Source organism: Chroicocephalus ridibundus, chromosome Z (assembly GCF_963924245.1).
Source record: "Chroicocephalus ridibundus chromosome Z, bChrRid1.1, whole genome shotgun sequence".
Lineage (NCBI taxonomy): Eukaryota > Metazoa > Chordata > Aves > Charadriiformes > Laridae > Chroicocephalus > Chroicocephalus ridibundus.
This window is the reverse complement of record NC_086316.1, coordinates 62,537,741-62,556,899: the sequence shown is the minus strand read 5'-3', so window position 1 is coordinate 62,556,899 and position 19,159 is coordinate 62,537,741. Positions and strand designations below refer to the sequence as shown.

Here is a 19,159-nt window from a genome sequence, read left to right as displayed (position 1 = left end):
TTGAAAAGCAGTTCAGACCATTGTGCAAATGTTATCAAACCTTCTAGAAGTATTTTTTCTGTATGTATTCTTTTATAGCATTTCCCTCCTTTGTCATAATCTTTGTAGAACTCAATTTTTCATTGTCTTCCTATCTAAATGTACCTTTATATGAAGCTTTCTGCAAATACAGTTTTATATATATGTATACACATAAAGTATTTTATATGTATATGTCATTGTCACTTTGGTATGATATGTGACCATAGGAAACCTGTATCGATTTAGCATGGATGTCACTTATGTTTATTAATATTACTTAGGTCAATTTTCATTTGATCCTAAGATTATAAACAAATTGAGACACAACTGTACATGCAGAGAGATATATGTTGTATTGAAATGTAGTCAGTCCCTTTTGCAAAACTGATGTTAATAATACTGTGTAAATTTAAAAACAATGAAGTAGACATTATGTCCGTTGTAGGCATTTTTATTTTGTTGTTACAGTGTTAGAATTAGACAAATGGGCTTATGTCAATTTGAAATTACAGGATTGCTCAGATCCTTGTTTTTTCTGCTGGCATCTTGAAATTGATGTGCTGTTTGTCTCAAGCACGTGCTTCAAACACCCAGGTACATTTTCCTGAATAGTGCATCAAATGTGCTTTGTCTTGTTATCGCTTTATTTTTATCTTTTAGGCTCAGGAACGATCAGAAAGTGCAGAAATGGCATTTATTAAGCAACTTGTCCGAAAAATCCTGATTGTTATTGCTCGTCCTGCTCGCTTACTGGAATGCCTGGTAAGTAAGGTTGCGCTTACTATAAGTATTTTTTTCACTTGTTTGTGAGGGAAGGTGTCTGGCTTAGTATTCATGTCCCTTTACAGTCATTTTTTGAAACATGTCGAACAACGGGGTAGGGCTTCATTGTTGCTGGGTTCTTTTCTACTTTATTGCAGGAATATGAGACTGACAGGGACCTCCTGCAGTTGTGTTTGGTTCCCTGCTATTGCAAATACTATATTATAGAATCCCTTTCGTCATCTGAGAAAGCTCCAGTTAGAAACCAGTTAGATTTTTCTGTTATTTTATTAGACTTTGATATTCCTTGGGAAGACTGTCCCAGAATCATAATTGCTTGGTGGTTTTCTTGTTGTTCTCTCTACAAGTTTCGTAATTTTGTTTTACTGAACTGCCAGAGCCATAAGCAGTCTGCAGTCAGCTCTGCATTACCTGATCTGCTGGGAACAGCAGCAGAGGGATTAGGGCATCTGCACAGGCAGGTAGCTGGACTTGCACTGGGGACCAGAAGGAGCACAAGAGTTAACTTATTTATGCATGGGCATAGCACTGATGTTGCCAGACTGGGCTAGCTTGTGTGACGCCATGTGGGCGTGTTTCTGCTTTGCCTGCCCGTGCTGTGGGAGCTGGGATGGCTTAGGTGCGGGAAGTTGCTCCTACGCACAGACCCCATGTGCTTCAGTTGTTCAGTGGAACTAATAAACCCTCGCAGAACACAGTGTACTCAGGAGGACAGCATAGACACCCAGATACCATGTAAGAGCCAGCCTGAGTCCAACAGGCCTGGCAGGCAGCCTGAGCTGACTTTGAGCCCCTCTGCTTGCCAATACCAGGATCACTGTGTTGATGCTGCGTTTGAGGCTGGCAAGGCTTGTGTGGAAGCCACTAACTTGCTGCTAGACTCAAGTTATTCCTGAAAGTGTCATAACTGCGTTTGCATGTCGCTGAATCTGAGCTAGTAAGTCTTTCCAAGCTGATTTGGGCTCTGTGCTGTGTCTCTTCATCTGTGGCACAGTTAATCCACAACCTGGCTCATTCAGCCATGGGCATTTTGAGAGCTGCCTCTGTTTTGTTTTGGAAACATCATGTCTCAGTGTTCACAGTTGCAGTTTGTTCATGATTTGCAGTTCAGAAGGAATCTAAAATAAGGTTTGTGCTCTGAATCAGCATGAAAGAGATGTTTAAAAAAAAAAAAAAAAAGTTAGGCTTTAGGCCTTAGCATGTCCTGCCTCTGCCAATGAATCCAAACTTGCATTACTCCTGAACCCTGAAATGCTTATTCCACATCTAGTATGATCTTCCCTGCACCATTCCCAGGGTTCAAAAAACATTTCTCCACATCTTTACCCAATGTCTCGTATGATATCTTGTTATCCCTCTGGTCTGTGTCCTTCTCTATCATCATGTATCAAAAAATGGCCCCAAATACATCCTGTGGGCTGGCAGACTGAGGCTTCTTTATGATCCTTTGTCCTTCCTTTCCATGCTTGCTGGCTCTCTCCCATTTACCCCTGCCCCCAGCATCAGCATTGTCATTTACCTTTTTAATTCAGGTTCCCCCCTGGTGACCTATTTATTTGCCCATTAGTTCATTCTCCCTAAATGCTAAGCTTTACAGCTAGCTAGTCCAAATCTCCATTCAGTTAGTTCCCAGTTTCTGCCCGTGGGATTTTATCCTAGGTTACTTGCTCTGCCTTACCATGCTTCAAGCAGAGAGCTGTTGTACATCCTTTATCCCTCCTGCTGGGCCTGCTGGTGCAAGTGGAAGGACAGTGCTGTGAGGCCAGGAGATGACCGTGTCTCTTAGTTGAGAGTTTCAGAGCAGCAATTGCGGAGAAAGACAGCACAGCTGCTTTAGTGTTTTTGACTTCAGATGGGATCTTTAGGAGGTTTAAGCTGGAATGAAACAACGCTGCACAGTATGTTTCTACAGAGGCAGGTAGCTTGAACAAATTTAGTCATACTGCTACAAAATCAATACATTTCTCCTGCAACAAGGTGTTAAACCTAATCCATAAATGTTACTGGAATCATGTAATCTTACGGAAACAATATTATTGTTTTCCCATAACATCCCTCTGGAAACTTTTGAATAATATTGGCAGATGCGTTAGAGTGTCTTGTCTGAAATAGATACTAGGTATGGAAAACTTCAGCCTCTGTAAGAAAGTTCATAGCACTGTAGGAAATAAATCCAGCACTTCTGTCATAAGATGTTTCAGATACCATGCTGTAACGCTGTCAGTTTTCTGATGGTGATCTTGGCTCAGGTCTTCACGGTATATGAATTCCTATTTTTATTCACTTGTTAATCATATGAATAAAGATTTTTAGTTTCATATGTGCCAAGAGCTATTGCCAAATATTGAAAGATTTTTCTCTGTTTGAACATGGAAAATGAAACAGAGCTAGAAGATCAGAAAATAAATTTGTTCCTTCTAATTATTTGCACATGGGTATGTATATATGTGCTCATTTGTATATTTAGATAGATATTTATACACACACACACACTCTCATATGATTAAAAGTATCTGTTTTGAAATTACCTTGGCTTAACTAGCAAGTGGAGGATAAGCTGTACATCTGCCATGGCAGCAGGTAAGGAGATGCTGGTGTTTTCATGATGAAGGTAGATGGGAAGTCTTGGCACACATTATTGTGTCGTTGTGTTCTTCAGTGCCAAGGAGTAACATATAAGAGATACAGCTGGGGACAGCATGTCAGATGAGGAGAGTAAGGCTAAAGCAGCATGTAGTGCTTAATTACTCTATTCAGGTTTTTAGGCAGTTCAGCAGCATCCTGAGACTTTGAGCTAAGTAAGGGAGTTTGGGCATTTCACGGGCTTGTGGTAAATCCTTCGGAGTAGGCTGGAGATGATGAAAATTGTTTCATGACAAAAGAAAAAAAGATCGTGTCCTCAAGACTGAAAATTCCAAAGACATTTCATTTGACACACTGCAGCTCTTCCTGGTAGCTGCAGCAGTTTGGATGCTTCCAAAATGAAACGTGATACCTAATTTCTCAAGCTATCTTCCAGGTTGGTACATTTTGTTCCGAAGTCCTGGGTAGCCTGAGGAGCTAGGACAGGAACCTTGTGACCCAGCGCACAGACTAAAGCCCCGTGGAGTTATGACAGGCTGCGAAATGACCGGCAGGGAAGCTTCTGCGAGTGTTTTTGACAGAACTGACTTAATCCAGCACAAAGTCTGTTCTGTTACATCAGTGTTTCATGGCTGATTGTCTCTCACTCTATTAAGCATCGCACCTGTTGTGATCTGTGGTGGGCACAAACATCTTGAAGAATGTAATGGCTATGTGAGAGATGTTTAGGTATGAATTCATACTGGTAGCTAGAGAAAGTCTATTTTTAAAAAATAAAACATTTTAATAAGCTTTCTTGTTCCTTTCAATGCTTTCCTATTTTTATCATATATGGAGGTAGTAAAATAAATGTATTTCTAGGGAGTTGGGGGATAGGCAGGGTTTTGAGTCCCTATTTTTTTTGTCCTCTCTGAGGCTTGCCTTTTAGGCATCGTGTAAGTGATAGTAATATAGTTAGTTCCTAAAGGAGGATGTTTCATTTCTAGATTTGGAACAATTGGATCAATGAAGTTCAAATGTTGTTTTCAGCAACTTAATGATTTTGGCTTCGTTCTGAAGTTAGTTATTTATCTAATTGTATTTTCCATAAAACACAGTGCATATGTATTGATTTAAAAATACTTCAAAATTTCATTTAGAAGTAAAAGTGGAGAGCAATATATTTACATAATTTCTTTATTTCAGTAGTGGTTTTTTATATGCAAGCAGCTGCAGGGATGTAGTCTTCTGTATGTGAAATCTTATTGCTGCTGGTTATAGGTCTTTCCACTCTGAATATTATGGGAAGTTTTGAGGGCAAAGAACTCTACTATTCTTATAAAGTAGTGCTCTGAAATAATGGTATAAAATTTCATTGCTTACAGCATGTGACGTTGTATAAGAAGCATAATAGAATAATAGACTACTAGTAATAGTAAAAACAGTACCTCTTTATTCTAGGGGAAATGTCAAATATTTGCAACAGAAGAAGCAAGGGAAGTTTTTATGTTAGGCTTTTAGACTTCAGTTTCTACAGAGAGAATGATGGTGATTACTTTTCTTCTAGGAATTTGATCCTGAAGAGTTTTACTATCTTTTGGAAGCAGCTGAAGGCCATGCTAAAGAGGGACAAGGCATTAAAACAGACATCCCTCGATATATTATTAGCCAGCTGGGCTTAAATAAAGATCCTCTGGAAGGTAAGTGCATATCCTGGTCCAGTTTATAGGCTCCTAGATTCTTCCTTCTCAGTGTGTTTAATAATTCTGATAATCTGTGTGTACCTGAAAAGGGTCAAAGTACAGATGGTAGCAGAACAAGCATTTGCTAACCCTCGCAGTTCTCTCACAAGCTCAAAGACATTAAAAAGGCCATCTGAGATATAATTCACAAATACACTGTGTCTATGGTACTTGTTATCTTTTTCCAGCCTGGCAATGCAACTTTCTTATTTCAGCTCTAGCTGAAATGTACTGGTATAATTTGATGGCAACTGTTAACCAACCATAGGTATAAATGAAACTGGGCTGAGATGTTATTTGCCCTTCAGTGCCCCGCTCTCCCCTGTCTTAGAGTCCCTAAGAATTAATATCTCCCATTCCTTCTAAAACTGCAAAGATTTATTTTTCTGGGTAATTTATGTGTCCGTGTTGAGGACTTTTGTAGGGAGAACTTGAGTTCCAGTGGAAGCATTGTCACTGTATAACTTTTGCCTGGTTTTTCTTTTAAGGACAGTGTTGGGAAAACTAAAATTAGTGCTGTCTCCTAACCAGACCATCTTCTCTTCCATCCTGAGACCAGTATCTATTAGTGGTGTCAAGTGGAAATTGGTTCATTGTGTTCAGTGCTAGTCCCACAATTTGGAAGAAATTGGCAGAAATACCATCATGGAAAACAAATCTAGCCTACTGCCTTTTAGCTTGTCCTCTATGTTATGACCCAGGACAAGTGGGATCTTTAGGAGAGGACATGATAAACAAAATAACAGCAAAAAACTATGATAGACTTCTTTTTTTAACCAGTCCTTGTGATGCAAGATCACATTTCTTTAAATCAAAGGAGTAGTACACTGTGTGTTAAAAGAACTCTTATTTGTTCAACTTCAGCAGCTTGCAAAGTTCAGCACTGCCAGATGTTGTCAGGAATTTGCTTATATCTAATTCAATTAGATTGGATATTGTTACAGATGATATTCATGTTATCAGATTTAAAGAAAATCTGGTTCCTGTCTTCACAGAAGAACTTCCTTATCCAAATTTAGTATTATTTTTATCTGAGATATAGATTAAAGCAGCTTTGAAGCTTTTTGTTTGGATTTGGAGTGCAGCAAGAATGCCAGACAAATTGGGAAAATGTATATAAATATTGTTTTCCATGTGGTACTGGCAAAGGTCAAGAAGTAGCTTAGTTCTCTATAAGATAGAGGTGTCTGCTGGATTTGAAGAGCTGTTGGTCTGGCCTAGACTGAAAATTCATAAATTATTCACTGACCAAGTGTGGGTTGAGGCTTTAGTATTATTGACCCTGGTTCTGCCACTTGAACCTTATCTTACTGATTGACTCTTTCTGGCCACTTGGATGAAAGTGTTTGTCAGCATGAGTCAAGAATCTGATGCTATCTAAATTTAATAATATCTTCGATTTTATTTTTTTTTAAACAGTTTATTGTGAAAGAGGTCTAGAGACAAATGGTATGTACAAATAAAGGATGCTGTTTTCTTAGACTGAATTTTTAGTGTGAGTGTGCTTCATTTAGGACACATCTTACAATTACATTTGATAAATTGAATATTAATGAATGTACTAAACTCTGAAGCACTCCAGGATAATTGAAATGTGTTTTTTTTCTGAGGGGGGAAAAAAGGGCCATGTGGTTTGTCAGTAAACACTGAGGGGAGTATGATGTAGGATTACTGATCTTTAGTTCTATTGGAGATTTGGGCAATTGAATTATTTTGTGTATCATTTTAAAGTTCAACGTGTATATAGATTTTTGATCAAATAATTCAAGCCATCTGATTTGTATGAGTGCATTCCTGCTTCCCTACAAAAAGTGATATTTATAAGCCATATAAATCACTGTGCAGTGACTTCTTAAATGATCTGGTTTTAGTTTTAAATTGGTGCCTTTATATACAAGGACATTTCCTAAGCAAAAATAAAAGAATGGCACTATGAGTTTATGCCCTGGAATTAATTGTTTACAAAAAGAATGATTTTATAAAAAAAAAATAAATAAAAATTAGGTGAAGAACATCCTCATGAGAGAGACTTTAATTCCTTGTATGCAAAACCAGAAAATATTTAAAGATATTTAAATGGCAGAAGAACCAAATCTTTCAAAATAAACAAACAAAACCCACCTCAGTAACACCACTTACCCTGAAACACAGAATTGTATTTTCAACTAATCTGTTAAATTATGTCTGCAATGTTTGTAAATGTTCATGCAAAGGATTTTACTTCCTTTGCAGAGAAAAGCAACCTCCTTCTTTAGACTTTTCTCTGCTTACGTCCTTTGTTTGCTGCCATAGCTGTAGTGTCCTTTCTTTGAGTGAAATGATGCATGCATTACTTGGAGATAATGCTAGATAAATTTATACCGTACTGAAAGCAAAACCACAACAGATTCATCACTTAGCAGAGACTGGTGGCTGCATTTCTGAAGGGTTCCCCAGGGAGAAATTTTTTCCCCATGGTTTTTAAATTACCATCTTTACCTTTTTGAATCATGAGTCTTCAGAAATGGTTTAAATCAATGAAAGAAAAAGGGCAGATGTTTAATGATATTTAGATGAGTTTTAAAAATCTCTTCAGGCATTGCAAAATGGTTCCTTAGCTCAGTGTTTCAAAAGCTGACTCTTGGTTCCATTCCATTACTACCTACTGCTGGCAAATAATATGTATTTCTCAGATAATGGTTATTTTGCAAAAGTTCTGTTTAAAAATGGCTCGTTTTAATTTGCTATTTATGAAAATAATTTCAGTTGAGAAGGCTGTCAAAGTAAATTATTCTAGCTTGCTTGGTTCTCATCCATACATTAAAGGTTTCATCAACACTTCTATTATAGAAACTCCACGTTCACAAAACTGTGGCTTTTGCCGGGGAAATGCACTCCAGTTTCGAGTTCGGCCTATATATTGTAGATTAAGCTCTCTTTAAAAAAAAAATAAAAAAAAAATATTTTTAAGAATTGTTTCTTCTCAGTGGAGATATTTTTTCACTGTTTATTGACTTTAGAATTTTTGGAATGTTCTTGCCTTCTCTAACTCTTTAAAGATCTGTTTGTTTCTTGAAGTGGCACTTCCCTTACTTCCGATTCTTATGCTTTACAAACGTTGTGTTTTGGATAGCGATTACAAATGAGAGTTATTCCTTAAATCTTCAGCTGTTTCAACAGAAAATAATCTGTGTGGTTAATTTGCTCTTAATGATTACAGTAAGTGTTGTGCAGAATTTCGCTTGTAATAGTCACTTATTATTATACAGAAAAATCCAGTTTAAATATTCTATGTGAATATTGAAAATTTTTTTCATATTCATAAATTCAGTTAACAGTCCTGAGATAAAAATGCATCTCACAAATTTCAAGTGGTCTTATCTCTGATCCCCAGCACATAATTATGATAAAATGTGCTTCTTTGGCTATGTGGAATACGTAATTGACTGTGTATATGATTAAAATAATACTAAGCCGCCCAGGGTCTTTAAGCTTCCAGCTGTCCTGTTCAGCTTTTATTTCCCAGATGAATTCTTAGTTACTGTACCCCCGAAGAACAGGATAGGCTTAGGAGCTCTGCAGCATACGTTGACCCTGGCAGGGACAACCACGTCAAGCTGTAGATTCCCAAAATCTTAGTTTCCCAGGGAAGTCATCTGTATTAGTGACTCCATAAATTAAAAGCTTCTAAGAAAATGCCTTTTGGGTTGTTATGTTAGGCATATCAGCATTTCTGTGTAGAAAGTGCAAACTATTTGGAGCCCATCTCTGTCTAAAGTAGAAGCTTTTTGTCCTAACTGTGAAGGAGCCCAACAAGGATGGGGCCTACTGTTAACCCCTTGGGGGCTGAGATCCTCAGGAGTTTCAGCAGTTAAGTGTTGTCTTTCCCTTAATGCTCATATTTCACGCGAATCTCAGAATTTCTGTGTCTGAGCAGTGATAACGTTATCGCTCTGCGTTGCTTCATTGCTGTTTGAATTCTTCAGTGGAAGATTGCATAGGCATTCAATAGCAGGTCTTCATTTTTCGTGTGGGATTTTTTTTTTTGTATACTTGGAGATGCCCTAAAAGTTATTTGGCAAGTATTACAGATAGGACAGCATGTTTATTAAGTGTTCCAGAAAAGCATCACTTCTCAAGTATTCTGTGCTTCGTTTAGTTTGTATTTCTGTAGTTTAAAATGAAGTTTCTAATCTTTGTTTCCAGAAATAGCTCAGTTAGCTAACTGTGACAGTGGGACAGCAGAAACTCTGGAAGTGGATGAATCATTAAATGTAAGTTTTACTGTTCTGTTGCTACTTTTGCTGAATCTTAGCAAGGAAAAATAAATGTATTGTGTTCCTTCTGGCCCTGCCCTGTTATATTTTCTCCTGGTACGTGTAAACAGATTGAATAGAAGAGTGATTAATCCTCAGACTAACCCCATTGTGCTTAGAAGCCAGAAAGCCTGCAAAAATAACAAAACTTTCTACCTATTTTCCTAGATGTTTCAGTATCCTTAGCTTTCACAAAGTTAGTGTTCACCATGTGGCAATTTTTTTACCACAAAATCCACCACTGCGTCTTTTATTTCAGTTTGTTTAATGTATGTATTTTTCTTTTAGAAGGACTTTTAAAGTATTTCATGAAAAATACAGTATTTTAAACAGGTCTTATAATGATCCGTTCACAGAGGCAGCTAACGATCAAATTGAGAGACTCTGAAAAGATCCAATAATGAGACAAGGAAGAAATGAGCAAGTTAGCCTGGATTCAGAAAGTTAGTTTGCAGTCTGGAAGATTATGCATTGTTGTTATGAATCTGTGTTCAAAAATATTTGTCTACAATAATGTTTATATTAAAGTAGTAATTTGTCTGATGCTTGTTCAGGTTGGCAGAAGAAATACAAGTTGGAGGAGTTGGTTTGGATGAATATTGTAGGCTTAAATGCTCTCAGTTGAAAATCTTATGTTTAAAAGTTGGTTCTTATACCTTGGATTTCAGTCAACAGACTAGATAGAGTTCTAACAATATAGTGTAGATTTTCAGTGCAAGTGGATAGAAAAAGAAAGTGCAATTTTGGGGAATGCATAGGTAATTCAGTGGTACTTGACAGGTATTTACAAATGTTAGAGTTTAAAATACAGGCATGGGGTATCTAGTTCTAATAACTAGTTCTGATCTACAGAAAAGACATGATTTTCTGGTACATGTCATATATTTTGAGGTATTTTCTGTCAAAATGACACCTTTCATTCATCTGCATTTAAAATACTGTATTAGACCTGAGCAGTATTTAGTGGAAGGATACAAATAACTAGAAGACTTAAAGGAAGTGCGCAGGAGAATCCAAGGTGCAAACTGCCTTAGCAATAGCTAAGAAATCGCAATTGTAAAGTTATTTGTATTGTGCAAATGTTGAAGAAACAGGGGAAGAATAGTGCAGTGTTATAAAGGAATGTAAACAGGGGAGGTGATGAAATTAAAGAAAAATATAGGGTGAATGTTTGGAAACATTTTCTCAAAGTAGCTGTGGAATAAACACACATGGGCAGTGACAGGAAGCATAACTTGAAAGTATGGGACCATTCAAAATCATCATAAATGCACAATTAGGAAGAATCCTGTACTGGCAGGCAAGTGGGCTAAACAATTTAATAAATTGTCTCTGTCTGCTCCTGTGTAGTTCATTATATTAACGTATTCACTAATATTCTTGCCCTGGATTTTCTTTACCAAGAATTTAATTGACAATGTTCCAACCAGGTCTACTTTCAACCTTAACTATTACCAAACTGCCTGGATAGGGATCATAGAACTTCTCGGAGATTTGGAAAACATCTTGAAAAGGATCTTGTGGGTTTGGACTACTGAATTTGGAGTCCTTTGCCCTCATCATCCCCCCCCCTGCACCCCAATTCTAATTCACACATCTTCAAGATTAATTAAAAAATTAAAGCTAGAAAAAAAGGTTGTGCAGTACTCAGGACAACTCCATTTTGAAAATGTTCTGGCATACAAGTAGGTGGAAGTGACCTCTATAATGGTAGAATTACTGCATTCTTATCTTCCATATTTTTCTGTTTCATTTTGTGTCTCTTTTCACAGTCTATCCTAAGTTATATCACAGTCTCTCCTAATATTAGTTCGAAATGTGCAGAAGTTTACTTGAATGAATGAGAGCTCATCTACATTTTGTTACTGCCAGGCTGTACTACCAGAGTCATTTACTAAAATGGGAAGGTAATGACCAATGAGTGCCTGGTGGGATTCATAGAAATCTGTAACTCCAGATAGGAATTACCAGCAACTCCTTTGCCAGAAGCCTTCATGCCTGTCTACCTTAACCTGTGCATGTGGATAAACAGACAGATAGCTGCAATGTAACAGATAACCTTTTTGATGAAAAAGCAGCTTCGCTTCAGGATTTCCTTTGGTCCCTCTCTGTGCGAGCTGTGTGGCTAACTGGCCAGAGCTTTTAGCTGGTTCATCAGGGTGTGACAGCCTGGTGATAGCTGGTTTTTGTTTGGTTGGGTTTTTTTCCCCTGATTTAAAAAAAAAAAAAAGTACTGTACTGACTCTTTTCTTGCTCCTCTTAATTTTAAGAGTTCTAATACCTCACTGAAGCTGCAGAGAAAACCTCGGGAAAGTGATTTTGAAACAATCAAACTGATTAGTAATGGAGCTTACGGGTGAGTAATCCATGAGCGCAACAGCTCTTTTGCATTTTATTTTTGCTTAACTTCCGATTATTTCTTACTGCGGGGATCTTTATGTGAGGGAGTTTTGTTTGCACTGCTGCTTTTTTCATTCTGCTTTCCTGTTTTGTTGCTAATATTTGAAGTTCACAAGAGAAACTTTCTGGAAAACCTGCTAGGCAATAACGAATTACTGCGTGCTGCAATAAATTAAAAGACTGAATATTACATTGTGAGTATTTTTCAGAAGTAGGTAGCATGTAATGCCAAAGATGAAATCTGAATAAATCCAAAGGCAGATTTAAAGCCACCTTTATGATACTGGAAACAGCCTGTGTTTATGCAGAAGTGAAGCAGAGTAAAACTGCATCTGTAGGGAGACAGATTGTTAAAAATGAGTGCGTACTTGACCTAAAAATATTGGTGAAATAGAAACAAATTTCCTTAAGTAGGGCAACACAGTTTTGGTGCTCTTGGACACTCTTCTATCCTCAAATTTTAACCAGTCAGCTTTTAAGGAATTGATGTTACCTGGCTTGTTTCTGGGTACTTGGAAAATGCAAGCTTAGTGCCCAGTGGTATGCAAGTCACCTGGAGATATCCTAGAAGACCAAGAAAAAATTATGTTAGCTTGAGCCTTAAATGAACACAAAATGTTTTCTGGAAGTACCGTGCAGGGATTGTGTCTGTCGGCAGGCAGAAGTATATCTTTAGTCACCTTTTCTGATCAGACACTATCTCTTAGATAGACCCTAGATCAGCTCTTCCTCTGCACTGAAATGCGTCAAGACAGGAACTGTTGGTCTCTGTAACCTGCAGGACCATGAGGGGTGTATTGGTTCAAAGAAGAGGGGTTTCTGCCTTGAGGTGAGGATTCCATGGCCAAATGGGATGGTGTCACAGCCCAGCAGTGGGGAGGGCTGTGCTGCTTTCCATCACAGACCCCATTAGACTGGCTGTACTCTGCACTACCTCTGCTTGAGGTAAGAAGCATCAACGACCTGTTACGACTGAGCATTCTTTGAAGAGACCTTGGACATAGAAGGGAAAGCACCTGCAATCTACCCACTGGAGTTTTTTGCATGCTGTTTTAGTGGCCTGAGGCTGATGGGCACAGTAATACTCTGATCATATTTAGCTAAAGGTTACCCTGAGCTCTGGGACAAGGAGGCATTTAGTACTGCCTAGTAGGTCGTGATAGCTTGTGTGGAGGCTCTTACTTGTGTCCAGACCTGCTTGCATAGTTCACCAAAAAGCCTGAAGAAAACAGCATAATTTGCATTAAGGTTATGTAAATATCCAAATACAACTTCTCACTAGTCAACCTCTGCACAATTTATTTTCTCAGAATTTCTCCCTAGGCAAACTCATTACTTACTGCATGCCAGTTTCTCCCAGTTACCCCAGAACTTCAAAAGCCTTTCTGCCACCACTTAGCCGTAGCTGTTGCTCCCCTCCCTGGCTGCATCCATTTCTCCTTCCCTTGGCAGATCCACTTTTCATCTCCCACCCAATTTCCTCTTCATCTTACTGGAGGAGGATAAGAACAACTGTGTGGGATGGGTCCCAGTCAGAGAAAAGGGTGTCTCAGTCACTAGACCTGCCCAGCTTCCCAGCAGTTTTAGGATGCTGAGGGATAGGGAAAGGAGGGAGCAGCTGCAGAAGGGCATGCTGCAACCAGCAGTGTGAATCTGGCCACTTACAAGTCAGAGGTCTGGTAGACCTATGGCTCTTGCTCCATAGGTGTTACAGTGAGAAGGAGGCTTGATGAGCCATTAAGAAATACAGGCTGGAGACAACTGTCCATGTGAAACTAGAGGCAAGTAAGGATTTGAAAAGCTGGAAAAGACAAGTATGAAAAGCCATGGCCTTCTATGGTACATTTGATGTAGGCATGTAGGATTTTTTTTTCCCCTCGTGTTTGTGGCAGGGAAAATCAATACTTATTAAATACCTTTTAATGCCAATAATAAGCAAAATTGGCAATATAACTGTCATAAAAATTGGATGAGACCCTGATAAATTAGTGAGGAAAAGGAGAGCTGATAGAGGGTGAACAGCTTGGAGTGTATCCAGATTCTGAATGGATCATTATTGCCTTTAGTAAATGTTAAAAGTAGGCTGGCAGGTTATACTGTGGTAGTATTAGAAGTAGAAACTGAAAATCTCATCAGTTTAGTATAGTGCTATTACTTCCATCCTTAAGCAAACAATAACAAAGTAGATTTTGTTGGTTTGGATTTTTGTTTTAAATGGTTACTTTTTAGAAGAAAAATCAAGAATGAGAAAGAAGACAAAGGTACAGCCCCTTACTAATTAATGTAGAGGGAAAAGAACACAATGAACTGTAAGACAATAAACTTAAAAGTATTTACTCACTTTTAAACGTAACTTTAGCAACTAGTCACTTCCCCCAACTACTGTAAGTTGAGGAGGCTTGTTCTAAATTCTCTAGGATATCACTTTTTCACAACTATCAGTGTGCTTGAAGTTCTCCACTGTGATATATAAGTGGGACTGTAATATCGACAGACCATTTTTTGATCTTTACTAAGTGTGTTTTGTGTTGGCACTGGTACGATTGCTGGTTAATTTAGTCAAAAGTTACAGTCAAGTTTAGAGGAGAACACAACATGATAATCGAAATGGTCTTTAACCCATATACAAAATGGAGTGTAATAAAGCAATAATACCTGTTCCATCTGTGAATACAAAGCAATAAACTGTCCCATAGGCGTTTATTGCAGTTTATTTACAAGTATAAGCAGCTGAAATAAAAGTTGTTGTTGTTATGCTACAAGGATTATTTTTTTTTCTGTTCCATGTTTTTCCAGACCATTAATTTTTTGAAATAACCTAAATATGTGTGAATTCTGCCTGTGCTTCATTGATTTATTCTCAAAAATGTGTCAGTGGGCATATTTTGTGCTCTGACATTAAAGATTCAGTATGCTATTGTGATATTTTATTTATTTTGAGGCTATAATGGAGGGTTTAATTCTGAACCAATTTTAAAAACATACATTCTGCTGTCTTTGATTTTGCTGTGGAGTTTTTGCGTTCATTAGTGAAATGGAAAGCTTTGACAGGGTAATTGTTGGTCTTGGCATGCTGTAGCAGAGATTTGTCAGATATGTTAAACTTGATGAGTTTAAATATAAACTATTGGTTTTATGAAGGTTTGAGTAAATATCTTTGCAGGTCTCTGTTTTTAATTGATTGGGTAAACTCATTTGTAGTGCAATTAAAGGACTGTATAGTAGATGAGGTGTATCAGGCTTTTGGGAATGCCTAGGAATATACAAGAAGTTAAACAAGCTGTGAATCAGTAAACATGTAGGATGCTGGCCAAGTCATTAATGGTTTCACAAGCTGTCTCTCTAATTTTTTTTTTCAGCCAGACAGAACTTTCATACTTCCCGAATTTTAATCTTTTACTGCAATCACAGCAACATTTTTCCATATTGCAGCTTTCAAGAGGTAGCAGGTAGTAGTAGTCCGTCCATCTCTTCAAGTTGGCATCAGCCTGGTTTATTGAATCAGCCCAACAAAATAGAGATTACATTTGATTTCAGAGAGTGAGTTGTTAGTTCAGTTGCTCTTCACTAATGTATAACTCTATCTGCTTAAAGCAAATACGTGATACCACTTGTGCACCTGCCTGGACTGCTTTTACTTCTACAATGATGGTAATGTCAATATGTACATGGCAAACTGGCTAATGGTGTTGCTTAATCAGTTTAAAAGCTCTGAGGCAGTGTTGACCTGAGCAGCTGCTGCCCCCAGCCTGTGAGTACTCATTCCTGTCCCTTCTCCACTTGGTTGACAGTACTTGCTTGTGTGTAGTTGCATTGGGAATGGGACTCAGAAGGTTACCCAGCTGCAGAATAACACAATGTCAGTCAACTTAATTCATGTCAGCCTAGCAGTCACCAGTTCAGAAATGGAAGGGGATAGGGGGAAGTGTGGCTTTTTAGGTTCACTTAAGTAGCATCACTTCTGAATGGACTACAGGTCTAATAAGCTGTATTCTTTTCTTTCTTTTCTGTTTATCCCAGTGACTGGTGGGTAACTGATCTATGCAGTGTCAGAAGCTTTGATTCCTAGAAGCCCATAGCTTTAAAGAGCAGTTTAAAAAGTAAAGGCTCGTGATTTCTATGCTAGGGATTTTATATTCATCATTCATTGTGGACTTACTCAAAATGAAGAACTCGGAACTCATGCACTTTATTGCCCTCAAGTAAGCCTCCCCAAGTACAGCACAGGCCAAGTGCCTTATCTTTCTCCTGTAGCTAATATATGCATGAGGATCTTATATTGTTGGCTAATGCAGTTCTCTCAGTGGTAGAGAAAGGTTGTTACCATGTTGAAGGTGTTGAATTCTGTCCTTCCTGAATGTGCACCATGCTGCAAACTGTTGAGGAGCTCAATTTCACAAGTGTTTCTTTTGCAAATACAGAACAGTTTACCCCTAGGAAATCTGGAGGGCAGCCTCATCATTTTGCAACTGTATTTATGAGCTGCTATAAAGATAGAAGACATTGGTAGTGTTAGGTATGGAGAGGTGGTTTTATTAATCAAAATTTGTGACACATTGGAACAACTAGGACTAATACCAGTTGTGAGAGAAGGATCACAGCCATCGTGTTATCTTCTTCAGGTGGACAGCTTGTTATTTGCTTCTAGGCAGGATAGGATAAGTCTGAAATATTGCTGAGAGGTGCTGAGAGATGTTGTCCAGGGGCTTGGAAGACCCACACTGCTCTGGATGCTGTATTCCTGCACTATTCTGCAGGAATTACATGCTGCTGGCTGGGGCATAGTTTTCTTTGTAAAGCATAAATGCTGTTGTCTAGGGTTACTGTGATCAGAGAATATGAATAAGTGATGTTAGACACTTTTATATGTTGAAGATCATTTAATAACACTTAATATAGCATAAACAGTGTATGCATGTGTAAACATGAGACAATTGTGTTGCAGCTGTCTTGTGAGTCTGGTACACTTGAACTAAACATTTTTTTTCTGAGGAATTGTAGGTGACTGAATCCTAGTGGAAAGTTATACAATTTCCTGCCTGTGACTGTAAGACTGGAGAATGAAATTTAGGAAGCTGGAGAAATGTAGCCAGCATGTCCCAGATATTTGCCGGACTAGATAGACCTTAGAACTTACTGGTTCTTCATCTTTAAATACGGTAGTAACGACCCTACAGATCTGCATGGTTGCAGAGGGGACTTACTGTGATACTACAATAATACGCTGTGGTTTGTATTTGTCTTTCAAGAGTTCATCTTGGCACCTGTCCAAATTAAAGCTCTGAGAAAGATCTTTTTGCCGAGTCCTCAGGCAGTCCTCAGTTCATTCCCATAACTTCATTTTTCTTGAAGGATTGCGGCTTCAGGCACCTGAAGGGCTCACTTTCCTACATGCCAGGAGTACACAAGGGGACTGAAGCAGGGAAAAGAAAAGATGAAATTACAGGAGATTAAGAAGCTAAGACTGGTTGACAGGATGAAGCAACAAAAGAGAGAGGAAAACTAGAACATGCGGGAAGGAAAAGTGAAGCAAAAGAGTTGTAATGGAGGGCTGGAGAGAGAGCCAAGTATGAGGGGAGCAGTAGGAAGAGGTGCAGGAGGACAAAAGGCATGAATGCAGCAGGGAGGAGTAGTGGAGATGAATAATTTGGTCTTTATTCCAGTTTGGGAGGGGCAGAAGGGAGTGAGACTTAGTAGGAGGCATGAAGGGTGGGGTTTGTCGTGGGTTTTGCCCAAGGTAGTTTTCCCCTACTTTCATAATGGTGTAATGTCTTTTACCTGCCCTGTGCTCAGACAAGAACAAGGGATTAATGAAAGCTTTTGGAATCAGTAAGAGAAACTTTCTTGTCTAGAAGAATTTTTTGCTCCACAAAGGAAAGAAGAAACATGGTGATTTTTCAGTGTCTTTAACTTTGGTAGCTGTGGGAAGATCTTTGTGGAAGTAGTAAGGCAAGAATTGCTTTTTGTGTTTAAATAAATAATTGTGTGCTGATAATTGGACCTCATGGGGACAACAAATTGAATTTAAAAATTGTATATAATTAAGTCTCTTTTTTTTTTTGTTTTCTCCCTCTCTGTTTTCTCCTTTTGGTCCATTCTTCCCATAAACACTCACTACTGTGGTAATTATGTACTGGACATGCTATGAGCATTAAATGCTACAAAGTGGATTTCAAGCAAGCCAAGCATTTTCAGGATTTGCCTCAAGGGATTTTGAGAAATGTAGCAGTAATGTCCTGTGTCAGTGTGTCACAGCAGGGTGGTTCCTTCTCCTGAGCCTTGAAAGAAAGTAGGCTAGTCCATGTGAGGTTTTCTTTCGCTTTGCTTCCCTCACTGCCTTGACCTTACCTAATCAAACTTAAAGTAAACTTTGTACCCAGTACCCCAGTGGAAATTCTGCTTGTCAAGATACATCTTAATCCCACATTACCATGCGGTTAACGCAGTGATCTTTGTTTCGGATTGCCTACTGGTGACCTACCCCTGATACGGATCAATGCTGATGTCAGGGACTGAACAAGAACAGAAGATTTTGCACCTTGTGATGAGGGAGCCACCCCATCGAGCAACTTCTGAGCAACCTTCATGAGAAACCTGTGACATGTTTTAAAATCCACTGGATGGAGTCTGAGTTATAGTTATCTGACAGCACATTTAGAGAATAAGCATTTGTCAGAATGATTTATAACATTGACCCATAGCTGGGTTTTGTATATAATCCTTTGTTGGTGGAAACACCCCAAATCTGCCTCGGCTGAGAGCATTTGCTATACCTGTTGGGAGGGCATTTGCTGTATCTGTTGTTTGCTGGGGTGGAGCAGGGTGGGGAGGGAGGAGGGGAGTTGTTTGTTTTTTCATTTGTGTACTGATTTGTGTTGACTGAGGCTCAGCTTGGTTATGAAACAAAATGAGGTTTGAAGCCATTCTCTAATGTGAAAGGCAAGTCAACTACATTAAATTAAAAACAAGTATTTTATGTAATACATATGCAGTTTTTAAAAAATACATTTATTTAATTGTAAAAAAACTTTAAAATACATTTTTAATATTCAGACTTTTTTCTTTTTCTCTCCCATTTGAACTTCTTCAGTGCGGTTTATTTTGTGAGACACAAAGAAACCAGACAAAGATTTGCCATGAAGAAAATCAATAAGCAGAATCTCATCCTCCGAAACCAGATCCAACAGGCCTTTGTCGAGCGTGATATACTGACATTTGCAGAAAATCCATTTGTTGTCAGCATGTATTGCTCCTTTGAAACAAGACGTCATTTATGCATGGTCATGGAATATGTAGAAGGTAAAAAGTTTGTTCTGTTTTACAGAGGAAGAAGAGTTTTCTTACACCAATAAAGAA

The 19,159-nt window shown here is 38.3% G+C and overlaps 1 protein-coding gene across 6 annotated transcripts in view; it reads left to right on the top strand.

Moving 5' to 3' along the window:
* MAST4 (microtubule associated serine/threonine kinase family member 4) overlaps positions 1-19,159 on the top strand; it is a 237,274-nt gene that overhangs the window by 189,215 nt on the left and 28,900 nt on the right. For all 6 annotated transcript variants that reach the window (XM_063319499.1, XM_063319498.1, XM_063319500.1 and 3 more), the window contains 5 exons: positions 682-783; positions 4,934-5,066; positions 9,294-9,361; positions 11,674-11,759; positions 18,894-19,102. In XM_063319499.1, coding sequence (XP_063175569.1) covers positions 682-783; positions 4,934-5,066; positions 9,294-9,361; positions 11,674-11,759; positions 18,894-19,102 — 598 coding nt within the window. The remainder of the gene's footprint in view (positions 1-681; positions 784-4,933; positions 5,067-9,293; positions 9,362-11,673; positions 11,760-18,893; positions 19,103-19,159) is intronic.